The 25968-nt window shown below is 36.2% G+C and overlaps 1 protein-coding gene across 1 annotated transcript in view; it reads right to left on the minus strand.

Annotated features, from left to right (window-relative positions):
• The window catches only part of EYA4 (EYA transcriptional coactivator and phosphatase 4), a 141994-nt gene that overhangs the window by 58477 nt on the left and 57549 nt on the right, over positions 1-25968 (minus strand). The window contains exon 3 of the mRNA XM_083858202.1: positions 8462-8511. Coding sequence (XP_083714328.1) covers positions 8462-8511 — 50 coding nt within the window. The remainder of the gene's footprint in view (positions 1-8461; positions 8512-25968) is intronic.

A 25968-nucleotide genomic window follows, 5' to 3' on the forward strand; every position in this document is an offset into this window, starting at 1 on the left:
CAATTACCTTATTTATAAATGGTTCCAATCACTTTATTTGCATGTGGTCTCTTTTTACCTAGATTTTTTTGTACATTCTTGTCCTTAGCTGAGATAGAGTTAATGTCTTCCCAGTAGCTGTCACAGTGCTGTTTTGGATTCAGCATGAGACTGTTTTGTTTTTGGCAAGTCATTGTTTATCCTAAGTCAGGGACCTTTTTCTTTTATGTCTCATGCTCTGCCAGTGAGTAGGTATGCAAAAAAGTCTGGGAGGGAGCACAGCTGGGACAGGTGACTTGAATGGGCCAAAGGGATATTCCACACCATGGAATATCATGCCCATCTTATGAACTGGAGGAGTTAACCAGAAGTGGGGATTATCTGGGTTGTGGGACAGGGTCTGGCATTACTCAGCAAACAGTGAGGAACTCTATTGTGCCTCACTTGTTTGTACATTTTTTTTTTTTAATTATCATCATTATTATTATTTACTATGATTAGATATTTTACTTTGTTTCAATTATTATACAGTTTTATCTCAAGCTACAAGTTTTACTTTTGATTCTTTTCTCTATCCCACTGGGGTCAGTGTGTGGAGGGTGAAGTGGCGTGCTGCTTGGTTGCTAGCTGGGTATAAACCATGACAATTCTATCTTTATTTCCTTTTTTTTTTTTTTTTCTCTAATGACTGATCAGGGTCTACTAGGACGGTAGAGGTTAATTCTGGTATGTTAAATATGAGCATGGCATAATAACTGCATGGTATTAGTTAAATGCTTACTGAGTACAGAGGACTGACTGACGACATTTAAAATGTGAAACATCTAGCCAAGAAATGACACTTAAAAATATTTGAGGAAAAATGAGATTCATGTAAAAAGCAAACCCATCTCAGAACAGGCAATCTGGATCTCAATGGCCATTTTATTTTTATTGTCTACATTCTTCTTGGAATTTTTTCAGCTATATTTGAAGTGCAAAGTAGGTGGAATCAAATACTTTTACTATTCAGGCTCGCCAATGGTAAAATATATTTAGAGTATACAAGAGGTCAAAGAAGCTGGAACAGAGTCTGAATTAGTTCTCCTGTGTACTGCTGTAATGTGATATGACAGAGCAGAAAATAGACCACAGGAAAAAGAAACAGAGCTCCTCACTGTGATTACATGTGCTGTGCACATAAGAACAAACACTGTTATTTTATAGCTCAAAATCCAGTTAAAATGTTAGGGTAAGGCTCTAAGAGACTACTAGATTAAACAAAAACATTTGTAGTTGTAATCCTAGGTTATCTTCTTTCACTCAAAACCAGTATTTACCCTATCTAAGATATTCCTGAAGATTCAACAATTATAAAAGTTTGATAGATACATTAATTAATCCAGAAATCCTGCTCTCTTTAGAAAACTCAAAAATCACAAGGCACTTTGATCTTCAAAATCTTCGGATCACTTCTACTAACACTTCCACTAACATGTCTTTATCCAATTTTTTTTTCAATTGGTGATAAAAAAATATTAAAAATTAAAAAAAAAAATAAAAATTTCAAAACTTAGGTTTTATCACTTTCATTCATTCCAAGTCTCAGCCATCATTGACTCAGGTTAATGGAAGTCTTAACAATTACATGATCTGGCTTTGGATCACAGGAATAAATTATTATTAACATCACAGAAAGGATGCTATGCCCAATATTAACAAAAAACCCCAGGAATTTTTAACAGACATTAAATATAAAAAATAAATTACTTTTATTGTTATAAGCCATGGGGATCTGTTAATATAAACCATTAAAATACTTCCCTGTGATGTCATCAGTTACCATGTATTTGCACTCTAAATAGATTATTGTAATTTCTGTAAACATATATATATATTTAGAACTCTTTGAGGGCTTAATCCAGAGCCAACAAAAACTGATGGGCAGACAGTGACCAGCTTCAACAGGCCTTGGGTAATGAGAAGACTGAATTTCTAAAGTAAAGTATGAGAACATCAGTGCTCAGAAGGCAGAGAGACACCACACAGACTGATCAAAAAAAAAAAAAAAAGAGAGACTTGCATTGCCTGAAAACTACATGCCTGAAAATAAAATTCACATAGCAAGGCACTACTCCTTGCAGGAACTGTAGTGCAATTGTCATGGTTGCTGTGTGTCACTCAGTTACATGTATCATCTCCTAACCATGTTACTTTGATTGACTCCAACTGCCTAAGTGGCATGCAGACTAAATGAGTGCACCAAAACTTTAATAAGTACCAGGTTTGTATACAACTTTCCCTGCAAGCTAATTCTCAGTGTCTCAGAATGCAATCTTTATGAGAAATCTTATTCCACAATGTTATTTTTAAATTGGAAAATTGTTGTATTTTTTTTGCCAGTCACTGTCTTGACCGAGTAGTTTGGGCTTAATCCTGCCAAACATTTCTCTTAGGTGACGTGCTTGTAACTGTAGTGGCCTCATTGACATGAATGCTAGCTATACTCTGGCATATACCATCCCTCTTATTGACTAGTTTTTCTTCCAGTCCCCAAAATAATTTGTGAAAATATTTCAATTTAATTATTCTGTCTTTTCATATAGAATTAGTTTTGCTCTGTCTGTTACTCCTTATAGTCTGCCCCAAGCCCAAGAAATACCAGAAACCAGTCAAAAATTCTTTTTTCCTGGCTAAAGAATAATCTTATTTTTGCAGGTATTCCCATCTGGAATTGACCAGTTTTGCAGAAATGCTGAATCTATAAAATTCAAAGAAATGCTTTCATTTCCTTTGGTCATATTCTGTATCTAGCTGTCTTACAATAAATCAGCAGATCAACAGGTGATTGCTGCTGGAGTCTGCATGGTTTCCCAGGAGAAGAGGGATATCGTAAGATGTCAACAGAAAGAAGTTCAAATAAATGGCATTTCAAAAGTGCCTACCTTATATGTCTACTTTAGAATGAGAAGAATCTCACCTTCAAAGTCTAAATCAGAGTCTTCTTGATAACTCATTTCCTCAAACGAAGCCCATTTATCATGTCATTATGATCTACAGATTATTCAGTATGAGATACAGTGGAGCTACATTTCTGACTCAGCATTATCCTCTGATCAAGGTAAGCCACATGTGGTTCACAAGACAACAAACTCTTATCTTCTAAAAAGCTTCTAAGACATGGATGAGAAGAAAATTAGGGAGCCTAATGTGTTTAAACAACATATATGAAGGCCAGGTAGACTGGTTTGCTCATTTTTACTGCACAACCAATAATAATTATTTTTTCTATTATAATTGCTGAAACTTTAATCAAAATTTCCATAGATATTGCTGGCTTTTCTGCCTCAAAAGCTCAATTGCAAGCTCCTCTTTACTATGTAACAATAATTTTGTACATCTCTTGAACTCCAAATGAATGGGAAGGTATACTGTCAATCCCACTCCACTAAGAACGTGTACTAGACTGTCAGCTGTTTTCAAAGTCATGGAAAAGGCATTAAAGTTTCATCACAGAACCTGTTAGATGGCTGTAAAGCTTGAATTTGGGCTCAGGAGTTACAGTGTTAGATCTGGCAAATTTGGGGCAGCCAATGCCTGACTGAAAGAATGGACTATCACTGTGATCATTCTGAGATAAGACTGTCAAGGTCTTGTTGAGGCAATTTAATTACTTGGTGGAAGAATCTCAGGTGTCTTTTTAGTTGAAACTAAATGAAATGAAGAATGAAACATGATGAACTGGTTGTCTGGAATAAGATGCAGATGACACATTTTATTTTATTTTTTTTTTAAGTGTATGAAACATGGAAACACTGTTTGGTAATGCATACATGCATAGCATCAGCATAGCTCAGATACAGTGATCATAGTGAACATTGCATCCACAACAGCGTGCCCTAAATGCAGAAGAAGCAAACTTTGGTCAAGTGTGGTGAATGGGAAAACTGTGGTAGCTCTCATTGACATTCAATACCATCTATTTCCTTGTGAATGCATCAATAACAATAATTGTCTCTGGATGTGTATGTGCACTCTATATCCTGACCCATGAAAAACCATGAGTAGGTATCAAAATGAGACCAGTGAGAAAATGTGAAAGCCTACTTCTCATTCAAAAGTTTTAAGTGAGACTTTTAAGATGAAACAGAAACAGGAATTCATATCTTTTAAATCTTTGTGCACATAAAAGTGTGAGTGTTGAAGAACAGAACAGTAATCATCTGATGAACAGCTGCAATCTATGCTAAGAACCTCACTGAAATCCATATTAAATTGAAATATTTGAGGCCTTTTTAAGCACTTTAAAAATCCCTGTGGGCTTTTTTGTATAACTGCTTTATCTGGCAATTTGATCTGTGCATACTATTTGATATTTACCAGTGATCATCACTGGTGAATCTGTAGCTTGGTAACACATAGGGATGTGTTACCCATCTAACTGGTATCAATGCAGTAACTGTAGCACCCCTGATTTACACTCTTACAGCATCTGATAAAGTTTTAAATGGGAGGATTTACTTAACACTGGTTTAATTTCCTTTACCTTTGCTTTTAGGATGCTTTTTAAAAAAGTATGTAAAGGAAAAGTGAGGAAGAATGGATATTACAGGAAATACTGGATCCACAGGTTTGTAGTAAAAATCATACAATAAAATGGAGGGCTTCTTGCTTTACAGGACTTAATTTTAACTTACTAATACAAAGATCCATTGCCCTTCTACAAATACACAAGTAATGTATTTTTGACATGATGTATCCTAAGTATTTCTAAGTTGATTTTTCAGGTAACTTTTGTCCCCAACTTACAAAACTACTCATCAAAAACCTTCAAGTTTTCCCTTTCTTCCTATAGACAGCTTCATCACAACATAAATACCATAGTTTAAAAAGGGAAAGTATGTGAAATATTCAGCCATTTTCCTTTACTCTTACAGGAAAAAAAATGTTTAAACTATCAGAAAAATCTCTTCATTCTGTTGCAGTATTCCATCCTCCTCAGATGCTAAAAAAAAAAAAAAAAAAAAAAAAATTTCCCTATGGTCAGTGAGCTTTGAAAAAGCAGTGGAAGACCCTGCTGAATTTCCATTTGCAGTGACTTCCTCTCCCTCATTTCATTTCTCTCCTCCCTGTTTCATTTTATAGCCCAGAAAAACCAATACTTGCTCTCATACCTCAGTTCCTGACATGAATTTGGTCTTACAGTGGAATCTCTGGCAGGTCTGGTGGTATGACAAAGAGGACTTGGGGGTAGGAGAGATGCATTCATCAAGCAGAATGCTACCTCAAGAAAGATCTCCCCTGGGATGTGTAGCCAAATAGAACATGCCCTTGCTCAGTGTGAGCAGGAATCTTGGACTTCATATTTATCATTTTACCAGAATTCAGAATCACACATATTCATATACCACAGGTCACATGGAATGAGGTTTTAAGTGTAGCTTACAGATTTTAGGACACCAAAATTATTCCTTATTAGAATTAAGATGGCTTTTCTATTATTTAAGTAAAAAGGAAAGTCGTTGCTAACTGCAAATAAACTAACTTTCAAGCACTGCACTAGACTTCAGCAATTCTTGTATGACATTAAATTTCATGTAGGAGCCGTTCAGCACACTCGGGATTGATACCATTGTAAAGTTACCTGTCATATAAGAAAATTAAGAACAATGTATGTTTGTAGGCTCTGAAAACAGGAACTTCACTCCCTAACCTTGCTAGTGAATTTGATACAGGGCCAGCATGTCAGAGTTGTCCACCATGCTACTCCTGCCTCCTCCAGTGTTGTGGTGGAACAGTTGGTAAATCCCAAATATTCACTGCCTCTGTGTCATACACCAACATCCCCAGAAAGCATTTTGCATGACTGGAAAACTATTCAGACTTGCAGGGTGAATTTGATTTTTACTACAGAATTATGAAGAAAGAGTGCCATAATATTGATACAGCCACAATACCACCACTATTAGGTGTAATGCCACCACCAAGGCATAAAAGGAACTATTCACAACCCCTTCATAGGGGTTTGATAAAAAAAACTCCCAAGAAACTCTGACAGAATTTGTAAGATTTGTTTTTTGTGAATCAAAATGTCTGTCAGCGACATTGAAGAGTCATATGTTTCCTTTTGTGTTTACAACTTGTCTATTCACCATAACTTCAATTCTTAACTACAGATCCCTCTCCCTCTGTGCAATTTACCTGTTAAGACAACAACCACTTTCTCTAAATAAATGCTAGCAAGGTTAATTTTTACTGCATGTATAGCTGGTCAATTCTGAAAAGCATTTTTTGATATGCTGCATAGGATAGTACATCCCTTAAAAAAATTTAGTAGTCACATCTGCAGTTTGAATGTTTCTTTCTAAAAGACGAACCCAGGCCAAGCAAGACAAAGAATCTGCTGATACACACATGTCACTCCAAGAATTCTCCTGACAAAGTTCCCACACCCAATTTAATTACTTCCCTACTGTAAAAACACTTTCCATCTGCATTTATTGTAATAGTTTCAAATCCAAAACTAACAGACTATAAAGCTAGCTAAATAAATGAATGATATTGGCCTTAGGTCCCAAGCCAGGAGCTATTCTGTAAGGCTGTGTGTCTCCAGCATTCATTTTTATGCTGATGTTTCATTTTATGTGCCGTGTTTTCACTTAAGCTTTGTTTAGAGAAGAATTACCTTGCTCCAGGCTCTAAAGTGTGATGTGCCACACAGAGCCCTCTAGTGCCGCTCCAGCCCGAGGTCTGTCAGAGATTCCCCTCCAAGACCAAAAATCACATCTCAACCAAAAAATCCCACTTCAGGCTGTATATGCAGCATTGTGTATGCTCAGGCTAGGAATACTAATTTCAACTCTATCTGATATATCCTCCAACTGAGGCTGCAGAGCTCAAAATGAAAAGAGTTTCTGTTTGAAAAACGCACTTCAAAAAATGAAAGAACCTGGTTGACTATTTGTAACATGGGTCCTTTTGCATGTTCAGGAGAAAAAAAAATCTTATTCCCCAGACTCAGCATGAAGAATTTAACTACAGCTTGTAAGAAATTTCCTGATGTGCAGAGATTGTAACAGTACATCGCATTCTAGGTCCTCAGGTTTGTTGCAGTTTGTTCTCATCACACTTTGATGAAATTACATCAGACTGGAATTAATAGTTTTTAAAGGCTTGAGATACAATAGTCTCATTTGGGCAATCACAACAGTTAAAACTACATACTTGTAGGAGTGCTATGCTAAGTTGGGATTCTCCATGGTGTCAAAATACTCAGAAAAAGCTTGACCTTTATAATAAATTGTAATCCAAAGCAGCAGCACAGCAAATAAGTTTTTCTTTTGGAAGTTACAAGTATTGAAGGGCAAAGCAGGGCTCCACTGAAGTTCAGGTCAAAACTGCTACTGACTGCACTGAAAGCATACTTGGACATTGAAGTATCTCTTCCCTTTTCAGTTCTTACCAAACTAAATGAAAAGACATATTAATAACAGACATGAGTTAATTGAAGAAATTCAGATGGTGCACAGTGCAGTTCAAGGCACAGGTACTATAATGGCCTTGGATATTGCAGATGACCCTGAGAGGATCCTGCTGCAATGATTAAGGATCATAGTTAAGATATAGGTAAAGATGGTTTTGGAGGGCAAACCTTGAATTATTTAACTTTTCTGAGTTTTTAGCAACTGTGTTAGTGAAACATCAGGTTTCTTTTGTGGCTCTCTCCTCACAATGAAAGCTTCTGAGTTTTTATGACACTGAAATAGTCTTCTACACAGAAGCAAGACTATATAGAAGACAAAAGACTAAAGATTAGTCTTTAACTAAAGACTGAAGACTAAAAATTTAGACAAAAGACTAAAAATTTAAGAAAACTATCCACCAGTTTACTAAACACCAGGAAGATGTGCATCTAAAACAGCTACTAGTTCACTTGCTCAAAATTATCCATACACATACATACATGTGTGAAACATGGAAGTTAAATCCATTTCCTTTTTCCATGTACATAAAATTAGAAACAACTGTGCTGGAAAGGAATGTATGGCTTCTTTCCAGCTTATGAACACAGCATGTTTTTCACATGTGAAAACAAAATGAAGTTTTGGTAAGGGCAAATTTTCCCAAATAAATAATTAGTTTTCCACACTGGAAATAAACAACATTTTCAATAAACTTCAAGACTCAGGTATACAGAAAAGGGATAACTGAAGACAGTGAGATCTGATCACACAAATTTCCCTACACTATCTAACAGTTGGGATTCTTTTTTTAATTGAACTTCACCATTCAGTGTTATGCCATCATCTAAACTCAACAACCCAGACTTTAGGCTGCATCTTCTACTGGGAAAAGATAAATATGCTTTTCCAGAGTGAAAACCATTACAGCTGATCCAAGAACTTGTTCTTTGCAAAATGTGGTGCTACCAATCCACCGCACAGCTTGACCTCGCCCTGGCCACTGCGCTACAGTCAGTCTGCATCGGACTCCAGTGCCATACCTGGGATTCTGTGGCTCTGAACCATCGGACTCTGGGCACGGCTTCTTTACCTGCAAAAGCAAAGCACTGCTGGTTACTCTCACTTGAAACACAACTTCCTGTTGCTCCCCATTCACGCACTTAGAGCAGAACTTAAAGCGGATCCTGCTCTGCTCACTGTGATCTCTATAAAACATTTCCCGCACTTTACAGCAGCGGTTTGCAGTACTAAACAGTGTGTTTCATTATTATCCCATGAACAGCTGCCAACTGCACTTCCCCAGGCTCCATTTGTAGGTAAAATGTCCAGCTAAAATAGCTTGGGGAGTAGGCTTAACTAGGAACAAAGAAGCCAAAGAACCAGGTTCCCCACTTTGAAATGAGAAAGCCATACTGTTCTCAGCTTGGCCAAGAAATGTTTCCCCAATTGATACTGTTTCTGTTTCCTGCTAAAGCTCAAAATAATAAACACCAGGTTCTCAGGCAAAGTGCACCATTAGTTAAATAATTCATGTGGTATTTTTAATTTTGTGAATCTGCTAACTGTATGTTAACTATATTTTCCTATTGCATCAATGAACACATGCACCGTTTTCACTCATATTTACAATACATAAAAGGAATTTTAGCTTCCAATTTGTTCTCCACAATACACTGCTGCAGGCTGATTGGAGGTGATGAAATCCATCACTGTCAGAAAAAAAAATAGAAAACTGTTCTCTTGCAGACTAGGTATCTCATTGGGATCTTCATGATTTCCAGCAAAAATTTAATTGTACCTTATGGTAATCTAAATTACTTGCATTTTCAGTAGAGGAAAAAACATTTTGCTCACTAGCTTGCTAATGCAAAATCCAGGGCTCTGTGGGAGGTTTCAAAGTTCCAGTTTTAAAGCCACCTAGAAATACCACTCACTGAGGCCCACTTGGTGTGAGGGACACAATTAAAAAAACATTCCCTTTACAACCAGCAAGTTCAATGACAAGTTTCAGGATACCTTGCATCAAGAAAGTCTTCTATACTTTTTCTCTACTTTAAAAGTATTTCAGAGAAAAAAAAGTTATTTTGACTCGCTTCTATTGAAGTTATTGACAAATGACAAAATATTTACCAGGCCCAACAGAAAAAAATGTTTAGACTAATGCTAAATATTTTATATATATATACACATATACATATAAAATCCCTTAGCTGAATGCCATGCAATGCCACTCACAGAGATGAGCCACTCACAGGGCATGAGACACAGTCAGGGCTCACACAAACCCAAACCTGACAGGCACTATTTCATAAATATTCAAGTGGAAACATCATTGCTATAGTTTTATGTTAACCACATTGCTATTAAAGTAGCATAACATCTGAAATACAATAAAATACTTCAGATATATAAGCATATGATCATCTACCATGAAAAATGCCTTCAGAGTGCATTATGTACAAACATGAGAAATAGCTTTTCAAATTACTGTACTGAGTGTCTCTTGAGTGTCAGTATCAGAGGCAACTGTTCAAAAAACATATTCAAAATCATTTAAAGACACTGAAATTACAACAGCCTCTCCTTGACAGGATGTGTATAATTTTAGGAGCAGTTTGTCTCTGTTGAGTTACAGAGGATTTAACCAGAAAAATAATATTTTCATTTCACATGTAAAATATAACTTAAAATGATTGAAAACATAATGAATTTAGACCTATAAAATACAATAACATAGCATAATTAAAATTAATTAGAAAAATAATTATATGCCTAGTAGCTATGCCATATAAACCCTAGGTGAGCTTCTTTTTCCATGTCCCTTTAGCATATACTCACTTATAGCATATTTTTGCTATCTCCTTGCTCTTAAATTTACTGGCATTTATTCATTCTTTTCCAATTTGTTTGCTGTTCTGTGGTTGCCACCAGTAGCACTGTCTGTCACATTTGCATTGAGGTTCAGATCTACTCCCCAGGTCAGGAAAGTTCAGCCCTTGATATTAAACAGCTGCTGGAGAGTCAGTCACCCAGACATCCCAACACGCAGATTTTGCAAAGGGATGGCATGTCCTGTGGTGGGCAATTACCATAGAAGCCCAAAGACAGTTCCAGCACACATCAACATAATCCAAGCACTTTTAATATACAGAATATATTAAGACCCCTGGTTTTCCTGGGCAGGGATGGGAGATGCAGAAATTGAGTACTCACAGACAAGTTTTCCTACCACAGCTCACACTACTACCGCATTTTATTGTGACCAACATTATAAAGCAATCAAAATATCTGAAATATTATGCTTTATCTGCATAAATTAACATTAAACATTAAAATAACATTAAACATTAAAAAATAACCAAAAAAAAAAGACCCCAAAAAACCCCAACTGATAAATTTTTATAAAAGTTGAAAGGTCAGAGCAGAAAAGCCACTGACCAACTGTATCAAAACTACTCATTTCCTGTGTCATGCAACAAACTTGGGGAGGAAAAAAGGAGGATTTTTTATTTAATAATATTGCAATGAAAGCAAAAAACTTTAACAAGTGAGAATATTTCAGGTTTGCTCCTTGGCATATAGATGATGGGAGTTCATCTATGATCATTATCTGAATAACTGTGCAGAAGCACAGAGTATAGATCTAGCTTTTCCTCTGAGACTAAATGTAAATTTCATTGTGTAGTGTCCCTCTTTGAGAGAAAAATTTAATAAATAAAAATGTTATTTCTTAAAGTACAAACAGGCATGGGATTTTCTTTCAAGTGGCCATATGGAATGAACACCATTTCTCTTCAAGGCTACTCAAGTAGCAAAACAAATTCTGTTATTCATAAAATTATACCACCCTTGAAGGTGAACAGAAAATCACTGTGAAAATGTCTGATCAAAGATTAAATATTGTTTCCTTTGTCTTCAGCTGCACTGTTTTACCTCTTAATCTGCCTTCCTGACTGTTTTCAAAATAATTAACTTTCACTAACACCACATTTATTTACATTCTCATGTGTTAAATGCTATAAAAAGAACCTTTTTCTTTACTCCTGCTCTGTTTTCCTTTCCCCCTGCTCTGTTTACACAGGTTTTCTCACCATTTTAGTTAAATGCATGTTGAGAATCATTCACAAGAGTAAGATTCCAGTTTCAGTTTGAATTTTGTTGAACTGCACTGAATTTTCTTACTCTGGTTGCCTGCTACAAAATGTTTGAAAAGTTTCAGCTAAAAACCTTTAAATACAAATATTTGTGAGAACAGACAATTGTGTTCATGTTTTGAATATCACGTCATTATGCTGCTCATTGGTTTCAGTGCCTGAAAGTTGGAGGCAAAATCCCTAAACTGAAAGGAGAGGGAGAGAGTTACCAATACATAGGAATTATAATTTCTGTGAAATGGTGCCCACATTTATTTCAGTTTGTAAGGTTCTAAAAGGCCTGTTGTCACACTGTTGGTGAACTCCTGTTGCAGTTTGTCTCCTAAATTTCTGAAGACCCTGTCTGTATTTAATACTCTCCATCTCAAAGATGCTGGTGCTGAACAAGCCTTAGGATTACTTCTGAGTGCCAGGAGAACCCCATGCCTCAGGAATTATCAAAACTGTCTCTTTTTGCCTTGTCCATTCCATCTCCCCCTGTGTGGTACCCTGGGTACAGTTTACCCAGGCAGTACCCTGAAAGAAAAAAAAAAAACCCAACCTGTAGACTCAAATGAAGAGAGGAAAAACAGAAAAAAAAAAAAAAAAAAAAAAAAAAAAAAAAAAAAAAAAAAAAAAAAAAAAAAAAAAAAGAGGGAGAGTGAACAGAAATCAAGGGACAAAAGAAGAATGGGCCCTCCACGTAGAATGGGCTCTGCATGTTGGCAAAACTAGAGGAGAGCAGAAGCCAAGTGAAAAAAATGTGACAGATGTAGGGATGTGGTGTGGACAACAGAAGAATACTGGGACAGGCTGAGATGGAACACCACAGTTTCCTCTCCTCTCTTCTAGATTTGGGACTAAGACACAAACACAAGCCTAAGCACTCATCAAATACCTGTGAAACTCATTACAAAAGTCATTAGTGACCAGCCTGCCCAGAGCAGCAGACTGGTTCTGCTACTCCAGCTGTATTGAAGACCTAATTAATGATCCAAGCTGGGAAATTACACTTTTAACTTAGAACATTGTGTATAAATGTTACATTTATATAGAAAAATGAAAATCTCATTTGGCTTTAACTTTTATTAAAAATAATCGAAGTTTCATACAATTTCTACCTTCACCTCTGACTTGGTTCATCAGAATTCAAATACAATCTCTGTTAAAAGTGTCTGATAATTTGAGGTCACTGTGAAAAAGAAATGCATTTATTAGGCAGCAAAGAACTGCAATAAAGGTATAGATATTATAAATATCTAAACGATTAAGGATTTTATATTGATTGAGCTTTGGATGCTTCATCTTTAATAAAGATAGAGTGAGGAACAGTAAAAGAAAAATCTAACTATGCATTCACTGAAAAAAAGAAAAAAAAAGATACCCCCTGGAAAGCCTAGGATGTCAGGTAATAAGATCTGCACCATAATGCGTAAGAGGCTGAATTTCCACAGGCCATATTAATTCTGGCATTTCCTTGCTTCTGATGTTTTTCTTTGCAACATTAACATCTTTTAACATGATTTTATTGGACCCCATTACACTAAATGTTAAACCATGAAATGGTCCTGCTTCTATGAGGTGTTCTCAGACACACACACTGGTGGTATTAAACTCGTAATGCAACACAGGTGAGAAATCCCTTCTAACACTTACAGCTGAAAAATCTTGCCACATCAGCACTAAATTATTCTGGCAATGAATCTGCTGAGTTTTCTCATCTACTGCACCAATTATGGCCTCGAGGATCCTCCTAAATCAGTAGGGTTGCCACAGGGCTGAGTAGAGCTTGCAGTGCTTTGGGCCTGGAGGAAGCAGCTATGCGTAGTGGAACTGTGGAGGCTTTAACATCAAGGAGACAAGAATGAAGAAAGAAAAGTACTTTTTGTGGACCCAAGGACAACCTCAAAGCACATCTTTGTGCTTACTCAGCCTGTGTGATTGCTCTGGAGTATGGGCAGAGCAAGTGCACTTCAACTGCCTGGATGACTCCCTACAGCAAACTACTCTGAAGAAAGCTGATCCCTCTCTGCTGGCTGTCCAGGGAAGGGACTGTCTGTAGAGCAACTCTAGGAGAGGATGGCACAGGCAGGGGAACAATCTGATGGAAATATCAGGTAGCAGAATATAACTCAGGATATTAGTGACACTGCGATGGGAATGAATAGTAAAGAAAAGTAGTTCTCAAATATTTTTTAGATACTGACTTTGATAGTGTTGACATGGAGTTTTATAACTCTCTTGACAACAAAAACTTTAACAGACTGCCTTTACAATGGCTTTGTAGATATCATTTGCCAAAGATTTCCTTTGCTGCCATGATGTCATTGATACCATAAAACAAATAATGTCATTTGCTTGACCCACAAAAACAGGGCAAGGGCTTCCTTACAGATACAGTGCTGGGATTTAGTCACAAATTGTAGCCATGAAGAAAATATACATGCTTTTTATTAATTAAAAAAAAACCAAAACAACAACCGAACAACAAATGTTATTGAGAATGAAGCAGTTTTTTGATGACTGAATTAAAATAATACTCCAACTATGTATGTCCTGTGAAAACAAAATCTCAGTGAAGCTTCTGCAAAATCAAACATACACTGAGTAGACCTAGAGAAACATCTGAAAAGAATTCTAAATTATCCCAATTTCTGAACTGATTTTTTCACAGTACTTCACTATTCTGACACACTTCCATAAATCTCATAAGGATTTCACTTACTTAAAACTAGTGATAATAACAAAATTGTATAATTTAAAGTTTGTATTAAAATACAATACTAAATGAAATTAAAACATATGAAAATGCAAGACTATATAGTTGTGCACAAGCAAATTTTAATTACATTTCTGATGTAGTTAAAAATTCAAACATTGATGCTACGAAAGATCTTGAAGCAATAGAAAATTGATTTTTCCCTATTTTTCACAGTGCAAAGACTGTACATAGCTGTATTTTATCTGAATCACATCCTGAAGTAGATTTGTCATATTTCAGCAGATTTGAAAATAAGAGTTCTGATTGCAATGGAAGAATGAGGAAAAGTATGCTACATTAATTAATTTAAAATTCACTATTAAAGGAGTTTTTTGGTTGTTGATTTGGTTTTTCGTAATAAGAGTCTATATGAGCTAGTTCTCTAGTGGAAACAAAATTTCTGCTCATCATCTAAATTAGGTTTAGCTATTCAGTGGTCTCTTCTATTTTCTTAGTAATGAAATCATTATGCCATCAAGTACAATTGACAACTCTAATCAAAACAAGATTGAGGTTTGAATATGCGTTTGTTGTTTTTTTTTTTTTTTTTTTTTTTTTTTTTTTTTTTTTTTTTTTATTGAAAGTGAAGTGCAAATTATTTAAAAGTTTTGAGCATGAAAGAAGACCACTGATGCTGACCTTTGCATTTTAGGTAGCACAGTAGGGGAGACTTCATATTCAAAGACATGAGATATGTTTCCACACCTCTAAGGGGTGAGAGCAAGGGATGGGAACAAGGAAAGTCACTGCTGTTCCACCATTACTTCTGTTTTCCATGTAAACCTTTCCTGATTTGTTCTCAATGAAATGCATCATTGCTACCCTCCTGCCTCCCCTCCCTCTTGCCAGAGTAGTAACTCTGGACTCCACCACTATGAGATGCACCCCTAACTTGCAAGGAAAACTAATCCAGAAGGGATATATTTAGTTATAAATACCTACAGTTCAGGCATCTAAATCAGTCTAGGCTTGTCACGTAAGGCTTCCTTTACATGTAACAAAGATACAGATGTATTTCACTGATCCTAGAGTAGTAATCTATTTCAGACAGAGGGGAATTACATCAAATGAACTCTAAATGATGGTTTCTACTCCACTTAGCCACTGAAAGGCAGGTAAGTTGGGAAACACTGAGGATGGTGCTGCAAAAGAGAGAAGGACAAAGCCTGGACAAAGCCTGCATGTCTCATGACATCCTCCATGAAATCCTCTTGGTTGGCAACATTGATTTATAACAATGGAGAGAGATGGCTCCCATGGAAGTTGCATGTTTTAGAGCCTTTGAACCAGTCACTGAACTTGATAATTTTAAGAAGGAGCTATGACTTAAAAAGTATGCAATAATCTTAAATGCTCCCACTTCTTGAGATGACAATCTTCATGACTCTCACAACATTTTGTATTTTCTGTACAAATTGCTGCCAAGAACAGCATGGACAAATCAGGATCCAGTCCACAGACAGCCCAAAGAGCTGCAAAGAGCTATTGCATTTCTTTTAGTTCTTATTTCACCAGACTGGAATGATGAGCAGTGATAAGCCAGGGCTCTTGCTGCTGTGCACATTACATACCCATTGAAGTTAATGGCAATTTAATCAATCCAGGTAAATGCCTTTTTCATACTTCCAGTGAGACTATAATGATCATTTCTTTTGGGCACACTGCACAGTCTTACCCTTGACACAAGCCTTTATAAAACATAAATCAGAGAGCTTTATCCAACATAAAACTCTGTTTCTATTGAGAAGTTTTAGACAATGAAGGTATCATTAAGGTGACATGAATTGATAAAATCTGAGACAACTTTAACTCCTCAATTGTCTTATTCATATGCTATCGTTGGGGACTAAACATTCCTTCCTTGGTAATTTCTTGCTAGTGGAAGGGTTTCCTACATGTTTGTTTTTGCAACATGACTAATGGGTTCACACAGTTCAGAGCTCTAAGCGTCTTTAAAATCTTTTATACCTGCAAACATTTTTAAAACACATTTTAAATTGCCTTTGGCACAAGCACACTAAAAATATCAGAGGGTGTAACAGTCAAGTCATAATTTAAGCGATTGGAACTTGTAAAGTACTAACTTCTGCATTTTGAAAAGCATTTATGCATGCACTGTGGGAAAAACTGGCATTCTTTTTTTCTTTTTGTTTGTTTGTGTACTATGAAAGGAGGAAATATGCCTTCCCTTAACTGGTGGGTCAGGCAGGGCAAATGCCACACTACAATGGCAGTTTTTGTTCCAGCCTGGGTTACCTAATAGCTCAGAGCTCACAGGAGGCTTTTTCGCTGCAGCTGGGAGGGTGGGCCTGGATGCCTTTGAAAAAGAAAAGAAAAAAGAGAAGGGAAGAGAAGAGAAAAGAAGGGAAAAGAAGGGAAGAAGGAAGGAAGATATTAGCTTCCCATTCAGATGTTCTAAAGGCCAAAGGTTTGTAAACTCCACTAGCCTGGAAATCATTTATCAACAAATTCAGATTCAGGAAGAAATACTAAAGCGCTAACACTGTTTTTCTCTCATTCTCTTTTCTTTTTCATTATCTCACATTATTTTCCTAGTTCTCTTCCTCTCCCCCCACCCCACCCCCACCATCTCTTAAAAAATGGCCACACCAAACTAAACACAAACCTTTGGCTTTTTTTGCCTTTCCAAGTCAGCATTATATCTCAGTGAAGCTAAATCTGTAAGTATACCCTCGTTGTCTTCCTGGTGTCTTCCTTCCAAACTGGCAATCAGCTAGAAGATACCATTCTTAATCTAGACATGGAAAAATGCTTACTGTTTTTACTTATGTTCCCATGATGTCCTCCAGTTTTGTTGCAATCACACTATTTTTTTTTAAAGTGTTTGCTTTTTAAATATCAGCATTCCCAAATACCATTCATCTCTTTCCAGGGAAAAAAACCCAACACACTGAAATACAGGAAAACAGCTATGCTGTGCAATGCTTTCTAGATTTCATCTTCTGATTCCTCAGCTCTACAGAAATACGGTAAGTAAACTAGGTGTATCAAAACTGCTTTGGAGGTATCATTTAATATTCAAAGAAATACTAAGTCATCTCCTGTTATATGCATAAAATTCAAGAGCCTCTTCAGAAAACCTGAATGTATTTTCTTTCCTCCTGCTTTTCAAAACCAACTAGGGCCAACGAATGCAAAGAAAAAAAGAGTAAACTTTGAAGCTGAAATTTAAAGCAATGAAAGTCAGGAAGTTCAAAAGTTAATGTTCCTATGGCTGTGTTAACTTGGCCATGTTGCAAATAGATCATGCAAATACTTCAAGCTATTTTGTTAAAGACCTATAGTACTGTGCTATAAAGCATAATAAAACATGCTGTTTTCTTTTCATGTGGAAACCAGCTTGTATGAGAAACAGTACAGTGTATTTCAACTGCTAATGCTGACTTCTCCACCACAAGTCAAGTATCTCTGCCTCAAGGCACTTCTCTGTTCTGACAATGCTGGTGTCTCATTCAAATCCAGCTTCCCCTTAGCTCACCCAAGAGCTTACATACTGACCCCCACAGGAACAAAGAACAACTTCTCTCCTGACTCCTTTGCCTCATCAGAAAATAATCTGTCTTTCCCCTTGAGATCAAAGAACACTTGTCACAACTTTTCCATCTCTCATTTAAATGAAATTTAAACAAATGGCCTTGTCGATCATCTCCTCCTTTCTGTTCTTCACTATCCTGGTTTCTACCAAGGAGCATATTGATACCCCAGTGCAGTGAACAACATGAGCTCACATCTATCAAATATTCATCCACACTACAGATTATGAAATACATACGTGTAAAATATTCTGATTTAGCAAAGAATTTCTTTTACTCTCCTTGTACTCTTTTGTTTGTCTTCTGTGTTTTTAATATACATATTGCCATGCGCTATGGTTAAAGGAGATCAGCCCCCAGAAAATGTGCCTTATTCTTGGTCATATTTATGTTGTTTCTTAGCTCCATTGAGAGCTAACCCACCAATGCTGGGTCAGTGTTAAGTAAGCAATGTCTGAAAACCATCAGTTTCACTATCCTCTCTGTCTTGGAAAAGCATACTCATCAGCTGCATTCTTCATCCCAGAGCTAAAGGGCCTTTAAAGACAAGGACTGTAGTTTTGAACTGTATTCAAAAAGCTCAGGAAGAGAAAAACAGCTCTAATGTGTTCACAATACCCTTACTTCATGTGACCTTTGTACCAATTAGTTTTCAAGCACTAAAGTCTTTATAGAAGTTTAAGAATGAATGAATACTTGACTCAGATCATGGTCCGACAGAATGGGATGGAATAGTTTGGGCACACTGAAAGCATTGTATATAGATTCAGCTACATGACAGCTTGATTTATTGGCAATCCAAAAACGTTCCTAGGTTGAGGTTGGAATTATTCCAGACAATACGGTAAGCTCTTCCTACAAGCTCTTCCAAGTTCACCCACTTGTTCACTGGTGCCAATTTTGCTCAGATACTTTTCAGCCAACTTTTCTTCCCTTTTGGTAGTTTTACCCAAGCTGTATGAGCCAGATGCAATGGTAGGAGACCAGTCATTACCTACCAGCATAATCCACTCTGTGTGACCTGTCCATCCCACATATGCCATACAGAATCAGAGGTAACGTTGCACATGTCCTTCAAAAAAGGAGAGAAACCACTGCAGATTTTTAGCACACTTCTTTGTGTGCAGCTAGTAAGGACTCTAGTCGCTTTGTTTGTTGGATCCTTCTTCATCTCTCAGGAGAGACAAACATACTCAATTGACAATATTATAAGCAACACAGAGTAAGAGAAAAACGAGAAAATGTATCTGAGCATAACTCACAGATATTTAGGAACATCTGACTTCTTCATTATCTAAATGTTGATAATTTTAATCAGTAACAAATACCTGCTATCCACTGCGCTCCTTCACAATCCTGAAAGGCAAGAGCACTTTTATGTGTGGAGACCTGAGAATGCAGAGTGTGACCAACTTTGTGATCAACTGCAATGACTGCAGAGTGAGATCCAGCTCTGCCAACTTCCACATGGGCTTCAGCAACAGCTGCCTGAGGTGATGCTGTATTCACTCCTCCAGTAAAAAGCATTCCCTGAGCAGACAGGCTGTCAAGCTTGGGACAAGCCCACAAAGATTTAAGCTCAAGCCTAAATCAGATTGCAGTGGTTTGGCCTGTTACTGTCAATGCAACAATTCAGAATAAGGAAGGGAAGTCTGAATATGCCTTTGTAGGACAGGAGGCTCAATTAGTGCCAGGAAGCAACAGGTGGAGCTGAGCAATAAGACAGGTTGGAAGGAGATGAACAAGGTAATATGAGCAGGTAATATGAACATGATTTTAACCCAGCACCTGCCTACCTATTAACAGCTGGCAGGATCCTGTAGGCATTGTGGAAGATGTGAATTGTGTTAAAACATTACTAAAATAAAATAAAACTAAAAAAAACCCACCACAAAGTCCCAACAATAAAAACTGTTCTGCTATTCTGTGGTAGCTTTTCTCCTGGTAATAGATCAAAGGTATTCAGCTATAAATATCTGACTTTTCCACAGATAATATCTATGAATCTGATCATGAACAAATAATTTGGTCCATGAAAACAGCCCAAGCTGAAGTCATCAGCTAATTGTACAACACTAGTATTCTTTGCACAATGCACTGAGGTTATTCCAATTAAAACCATCTGCTTAAAGTGTACACAAATGACTATGCTACAAATTATTTTAAAAAGTGTGTTCAAAGCTATTGAAAAAAGTGGAAGGAGAAGGTAATAAACAAGTGCTCATCATAGTCTACCTAGAAAATTACCAAGTAAATCTCCTGTATACTTACAGTGAACAGCTCTGCTTTTTCCTAGCTTCATACATTTCTGTTCTCCCACATTACAAAAGCTAATTTGTTTAGAATTTTAGCAACAATTTCTAGCAGCCGTTGTAACAACTATAAACTACATCAGATAACTAAGAACTTCAGCAACATATTTTTTTCATAGTAAGGATGCAAAAGATTATTTGTACTTCAAACTACTTGATGGTGAAAATGAAATAATCAGTTTTTTATGGCTCAGATGTTATCCGACTGGTGAAAAAATAATTTGTTAGAGGTCAAATAAAAGGACACACAATGCTGCAGTGTAAAATCTCATAAACACTGGATATAAACTAAAGACCTATTCACATGCATTTGTACCATCAGGGAACCAAATTTACTTTGTTTCTGGTTACTTTAATTTTCAGTGCCTTTGGAACATGGCAGTAAAAGTGAAAAAAATGCTGCTAGTAAATGGGTCTCTTATATTTTGGGGTTTTTTTGTTTGGTTGGTTGGTTGGTGGTTTTTTTTGGTTGTTTTTTTTGTTTGTTTGTTTGTTTTTGGGGGGGTTTTTTGTTTGTTTGTTTGTTTTTTTAATATAAGGAAAAGAATAATAATTTAGCAAAGGCAAACCACAGATAAAATCTTTTCTAATAAATACATAGGAAAATATATTGCACATAATGTGCATTATAGTTATTATATGCTGGGGAGCATCACAGAAGCAAACTTCTATGCAGTGAGACTACTTTTTATACATATGATTTAGATTTGATTATTCAAATATTAATGAACATTTACAATACAACATTAATTAAAAACCCTGTTAATAATGTAGGATTAAAATGCAATTCAGGGAAATTAATCATAAAAGGATAAATTATTAATAGTATCTATACACAAGAATACAATATGCATTTGATTGTATACTAGTAACGGCAACAGTCACAATTAGAAATCACATTGTCACTTGTATTTTGCTGTAGTTCTTAGCACTAGTCAGAATATCTGTATTTACAGCATAAAGTATGTAAATAAATCTCCAACTATCTGCTAATAGTATATTTTTTATTATTAACCAAGAGGGACAACATCAGAGGCAATATAGCTCTTAAAACGCTGCCAGAAGAAAGAACCACTTGACAGATCGTATTTCAGCTCACATGTAGGCAAATTTTGTCTCTTTTTTCAGGTTTGAAAATTTGACTGGTAATATCTCACTACAGATCTTTTGTATACCTAAAGAGATTTTCATTTATTATTAATAGTGCTATATTAAAATGCATGATTTTAAAATACTTGAAAGTATATTTTAATTTTAAAGGTGTTTTATATACAAAATAGTAGAAATAGCTTTTCAGAAGCAATCAATTAACTTTGTCGGGGTTTGTTTTTCCAAATTCATACCATTTTGTTTATATTTGCTGTCCTCCAGTAAATTCTTTAGCCAGCAGGCAGTTACTTGGAATAAGGAATTCTTCCAATTTACTTTGGATGGTTTTATATATTCATCTGAAACACTAAAGAAAAAAACCCTCTTCAGTTTAGGAAAATATAACAACCAAGATTCTCTAAACTCTCAAAGCATTCAAAACAAAAATAAAGAGACAGCTTCATAGTGATGGATGGATTTCATGCGTCCAGGGCAATGCCCAGGAGTTACAATAAAGTACATTTTCAATGCATCTGCAGCCATTTCTCCAAGACTCTGTGCATTCACTCCTATTCCAGACAAATGAGCAAGTGTCCTTTGTCTCTGGCTCAAATCTCCTGCATCTTTCCACTCTCCTCCCTTCTCTCCTGTCTCCCCCACCTGATCCTGGAATGTTTTGGCCACGAGGTTAAGAAAGATTCCTCCATTTATCACAACCTGCCAAGCACAACAGGGTCACAGTCCCAGCCTCAGTGCTATCACTTAGCTAATCCAGCCTCGGCACAGGCATGAAACTTCAAAGATATTTTGCCACGGGCAAAAGTTAGTCCTTATTTGCTTTAAAATCCAAGTATCAATCAAGTTAAACTGTGCTTCAGTGGAGCTAACAGTTTGAATGTTCAGAGCAACATGGACATTTGGTTCTTAGCTGCGGCTCTAATTGAATGCAGAGCTCACCTGGGATAGCAGCACAAATACTCCAAGTACAGCAAAAATCTCATAATGGGACAATTCATTTTATCCATGAGAACACCTTTGATAAAATGAATTGTTCAATCATTCATGTAAACACACCAAAGCACCTTCTGGTGCATGTGTGCAAATAAATACAGATAATACACACAGAATCTCTGTTTATGTTAAATCACTTCAGATTATTTTACCTTCCAAGGTTTTATTATTATTTATACCAGATGAGCAGATGAGAACTTATGTGATTGTAAAGGTCAGTTATTGACTTTTAAATATCCTTGAAATTAATGTGAAGAACAATTACAGATTTACCATGAGAACAAGCAAAGGACTTTTCTTCAATATCTAGGAAGCAAATAATCTATTAGCCCTAGGTAAAATAACAGGAAAATTTTACTATCCTGAGATTCTGCCTAGTGATTTTTGTTCAACCTAATGCAAACAATACAATAATTATGCTTTTTAAATCAATCAATGTTCTTCTTTAATGTCTATTTTTAACTGCATCCTTCTGGGGCTAAAAAGGGATCCATCTTAAAATCAGCTTTTTCAAAAATTTTCACCTTTTCTGCTGATATTTACTTACAATTGAATACTGTTTAATTATGTATTAATTCAGAGCAATGACTGAATATTGCAAAGAGAAATAAACCACATAGATACTATCTTTAGTTAAGCTATTACTGAAATGTATATTATTTATTTTTTCCAGCATTATGATTGAAAATATCTTTAATAAAATAAAATATAAAAGGGAAGCAAGTAGCATATTAGATAAACCATTAAATTCTGCAAACTGTTTATGTACATTTTGTACATAAATTTAATAGAGCCATGCTCTCCTTTTATTTAAAAATATTGAAACATGTTATATTTTTAATCCTTTGTGAATAACACTCACTAAATAAGTTTTACAATTCAAAACTTAAAACTAAATAAAGTACAAATTATTTCCTCTATTCTCCCAAAGTAGATGTAAATTCAATAAAATAATGTATAGCTATTTGCAAAGAAAAGAACAGAAAAAAATGACAGGTGAGCATGTGAACGAGACAGTATGCAGTGTGGTTTTTCATCTGCTTCTTCTATTTAACACTATGTTCATACATTTTCACAAACCACATTCTGTTTAAGAAAATAACCCTGACTTCTAATTTCTGTAACAGATGAATTAGCTTCCTTGTATGAACACTCTAACACGCATATATATATGTACGTGCATGATCATACAAACGTACAAATATAGAGATGTTTCCCAAAGCCAAATTCAAGTTCTTTTGCTTGATATTATCTGTACTCACACAGGGTTTCTGCTATTTGATTTGCGGTACCATTTAACAAGATATACTTTTATATCTTATATCAAACTATCTTGGAAAAATGCTTTGGCAAGAACCATTTTTTAATTCAGTAATTTAAAATATTGCTTGGTTAATATCCCCTTTTCAAATTTACATTTGATTTACTTTAGAAGAAATTGTAACGGCATAGAAGTTACTGAGTCAGTCAAAAGCTGTTTAGCTGAAATGTATTTCAGAAAATAGTGAACAGACCAAGAAATGAAACCTGTAACTGGATCCTGCCGCTTGCTGCTTACCAGACCACAGGCACAAAATCGAAGAACTTACTGGCTGTAAGAATTTATCATACCTTTCTTCCAAAGAAGTTCCCTACCTATTACAGATCCCTGTGGATGTAAATGCCTGTTTACAGCTGGACCAAATTGCCTTGCTCTTTCTTTCCTGGGACTGTGCTTGCTGCTCTAGGATAATAAAACAGCACTCCCAGAGCAAACCCTGGCTGAGTTTCCCTGAATGAAACAGACATTTAAGGAGCAGCAATCCCCATGCCAGCTCCCACCCTGGCCTCTGCACTGCTGCTCGCGCTGCTGCTGCGCGCGCCCCACGGCAGGGAACATCTGAGTGCAACAGCAGCACATGCACATGGGTTCCCTGAAGAAAGCTTTAATCGGTATTTATTTTAAAAAAATGGTCTGTTCAATTGCAAAGTGTATTAAAAATAATAGATGACGTTGCAGAAACAGTGAAATTTGGAGGAGGTAGGACCGATGCTTTAGCAAATTTACACTTTGGCATTATTTGTTCCAAATGCATGTCTAATCAACTTAGAAAATAAGTAAATGGATTTGAATTAAGTATTAGGAACATACATCTATTACATCCACAGTTTTTGTAGTTTAGGGATAATTAATTTGAATTCCACTTACGTCTAGACACCTGTCTCAGCCTACTGGCCTTTAAGTGCTTGTTAAAAATGTTATTGAATAACACACCAAGGAACTGCTCACAGATTTGACAAAATGTGATATTTGCAGGCCATTACAGAATGGCATCTTTTATTTTTTACAGTACTTAACAAATAACCTCTTGTGATAAACAAAAGCTGCTCCTGAAAGAACCTGATTAATCCAGTCCTGTGACCTATCTAAACTCCTCCACTCTAGAGCCACTACGAACAAATACGTTGTTCCAAAACCAAGTTCAAAAGTGCTACTACAGAAATTAAAATCATATCTCCTTTTCAGAACAAAATCTGAATGGGAATTAATACTCATTTATATTTCCCATTTTATCACTAAACAACATTTGCAGCAATATTCCAAATTAAAATCCATCAAAGCCTTACCTCAGTAGTCTCTGAAGAACAGAAACCAATTCCCCAGATATGCAAAGTCAGTTTCCAGAACAGAAAAAAAGAAGAGAATATCTGTTACGTTTCACACTAATTAACTTCCACTGTCGAGCAGCAAAGGTGTGCAGGCAGGTTTTCAGGACCAAAAAACTTTTGCATCAGTCACCCAGGATTCTTTAAACTTGAGAAAACTGAAGACACTTTGTTCTTCCTTGAACTGTCATGCCGAGCCTAGCACAGTCCAGTTTCTTAAGTTAACTAGGAGGAGATCTAGATAGTAAACAAGCTTGGCTCTGTCCAATGGCTTTCCACACCCTCCTGTTTATAGTAAGATGACTTGCATTCAGAGGTCACCCCATCAACAGCTCCTGTCTTTCAGTGGGTATCTAATGTGCTGCATTTATCCCAAGGCTCTTTTAATGAAACCACCTTCCTGGTCCCTGCTCGCCTGCTGTCGCTATGACACATCTGCTCCTTATTGTGCAAAGCCCTATTAAGTGTTAAAATATACAGAAAAGTCATACCTGGGCATATATTCTACAAGTAATTCAGGTATTTATAAGTGCCTACCTTGTCTGTGAATATTAGCAACAGAAAGTCTTTTTAAAGATCAAAGAATTTTGCCAGCAACATTCATCTTGTGAATAAAAGAAATTCAAGAGGAAGATGGATGTCATTGTTTGATCTGGATTTAAAACTTTTACAAATACTCCCCAGAAGGATAATGCATGTGTCTGTGCCAGATAATATTTACTTGAATATGTTAACATGCTGGAAACAAGAGATGAGGAGTGTCCTCGAGCTCTGCTGTAAAATGATACAGAGCCAAGAAAAACAAGGGTCAAGTGCCAGGACCCCAGTGAAAACACCAAGTGAGTTCTGGGCTGAAAGAATACATGGAATTCATAGTTCTTGTAAAACACAGTACATCCACAGCAGTGTAGAGCCTCCTAGCTCTCATTTTTTAGGCATACAAGTGCTACTGGTTACAAGAGGTTTGTGATCTCACTGGCAATTGTTTTCTTCATACAGCACTGCAAACCAAAACAATAAACCACCTGAAAATTGCTTTTA

This window comes from Zosterops lateralis (genome assembly GCF_965231275.1).
Source record: "Zosterops lateralis genome assembly, chromosome: 3".
NCBI lineage: Eukaryota > Metazoa > Chordata > Aves > Passeriformes > Zosteropidae > Zosterops > Zosterops lateralis.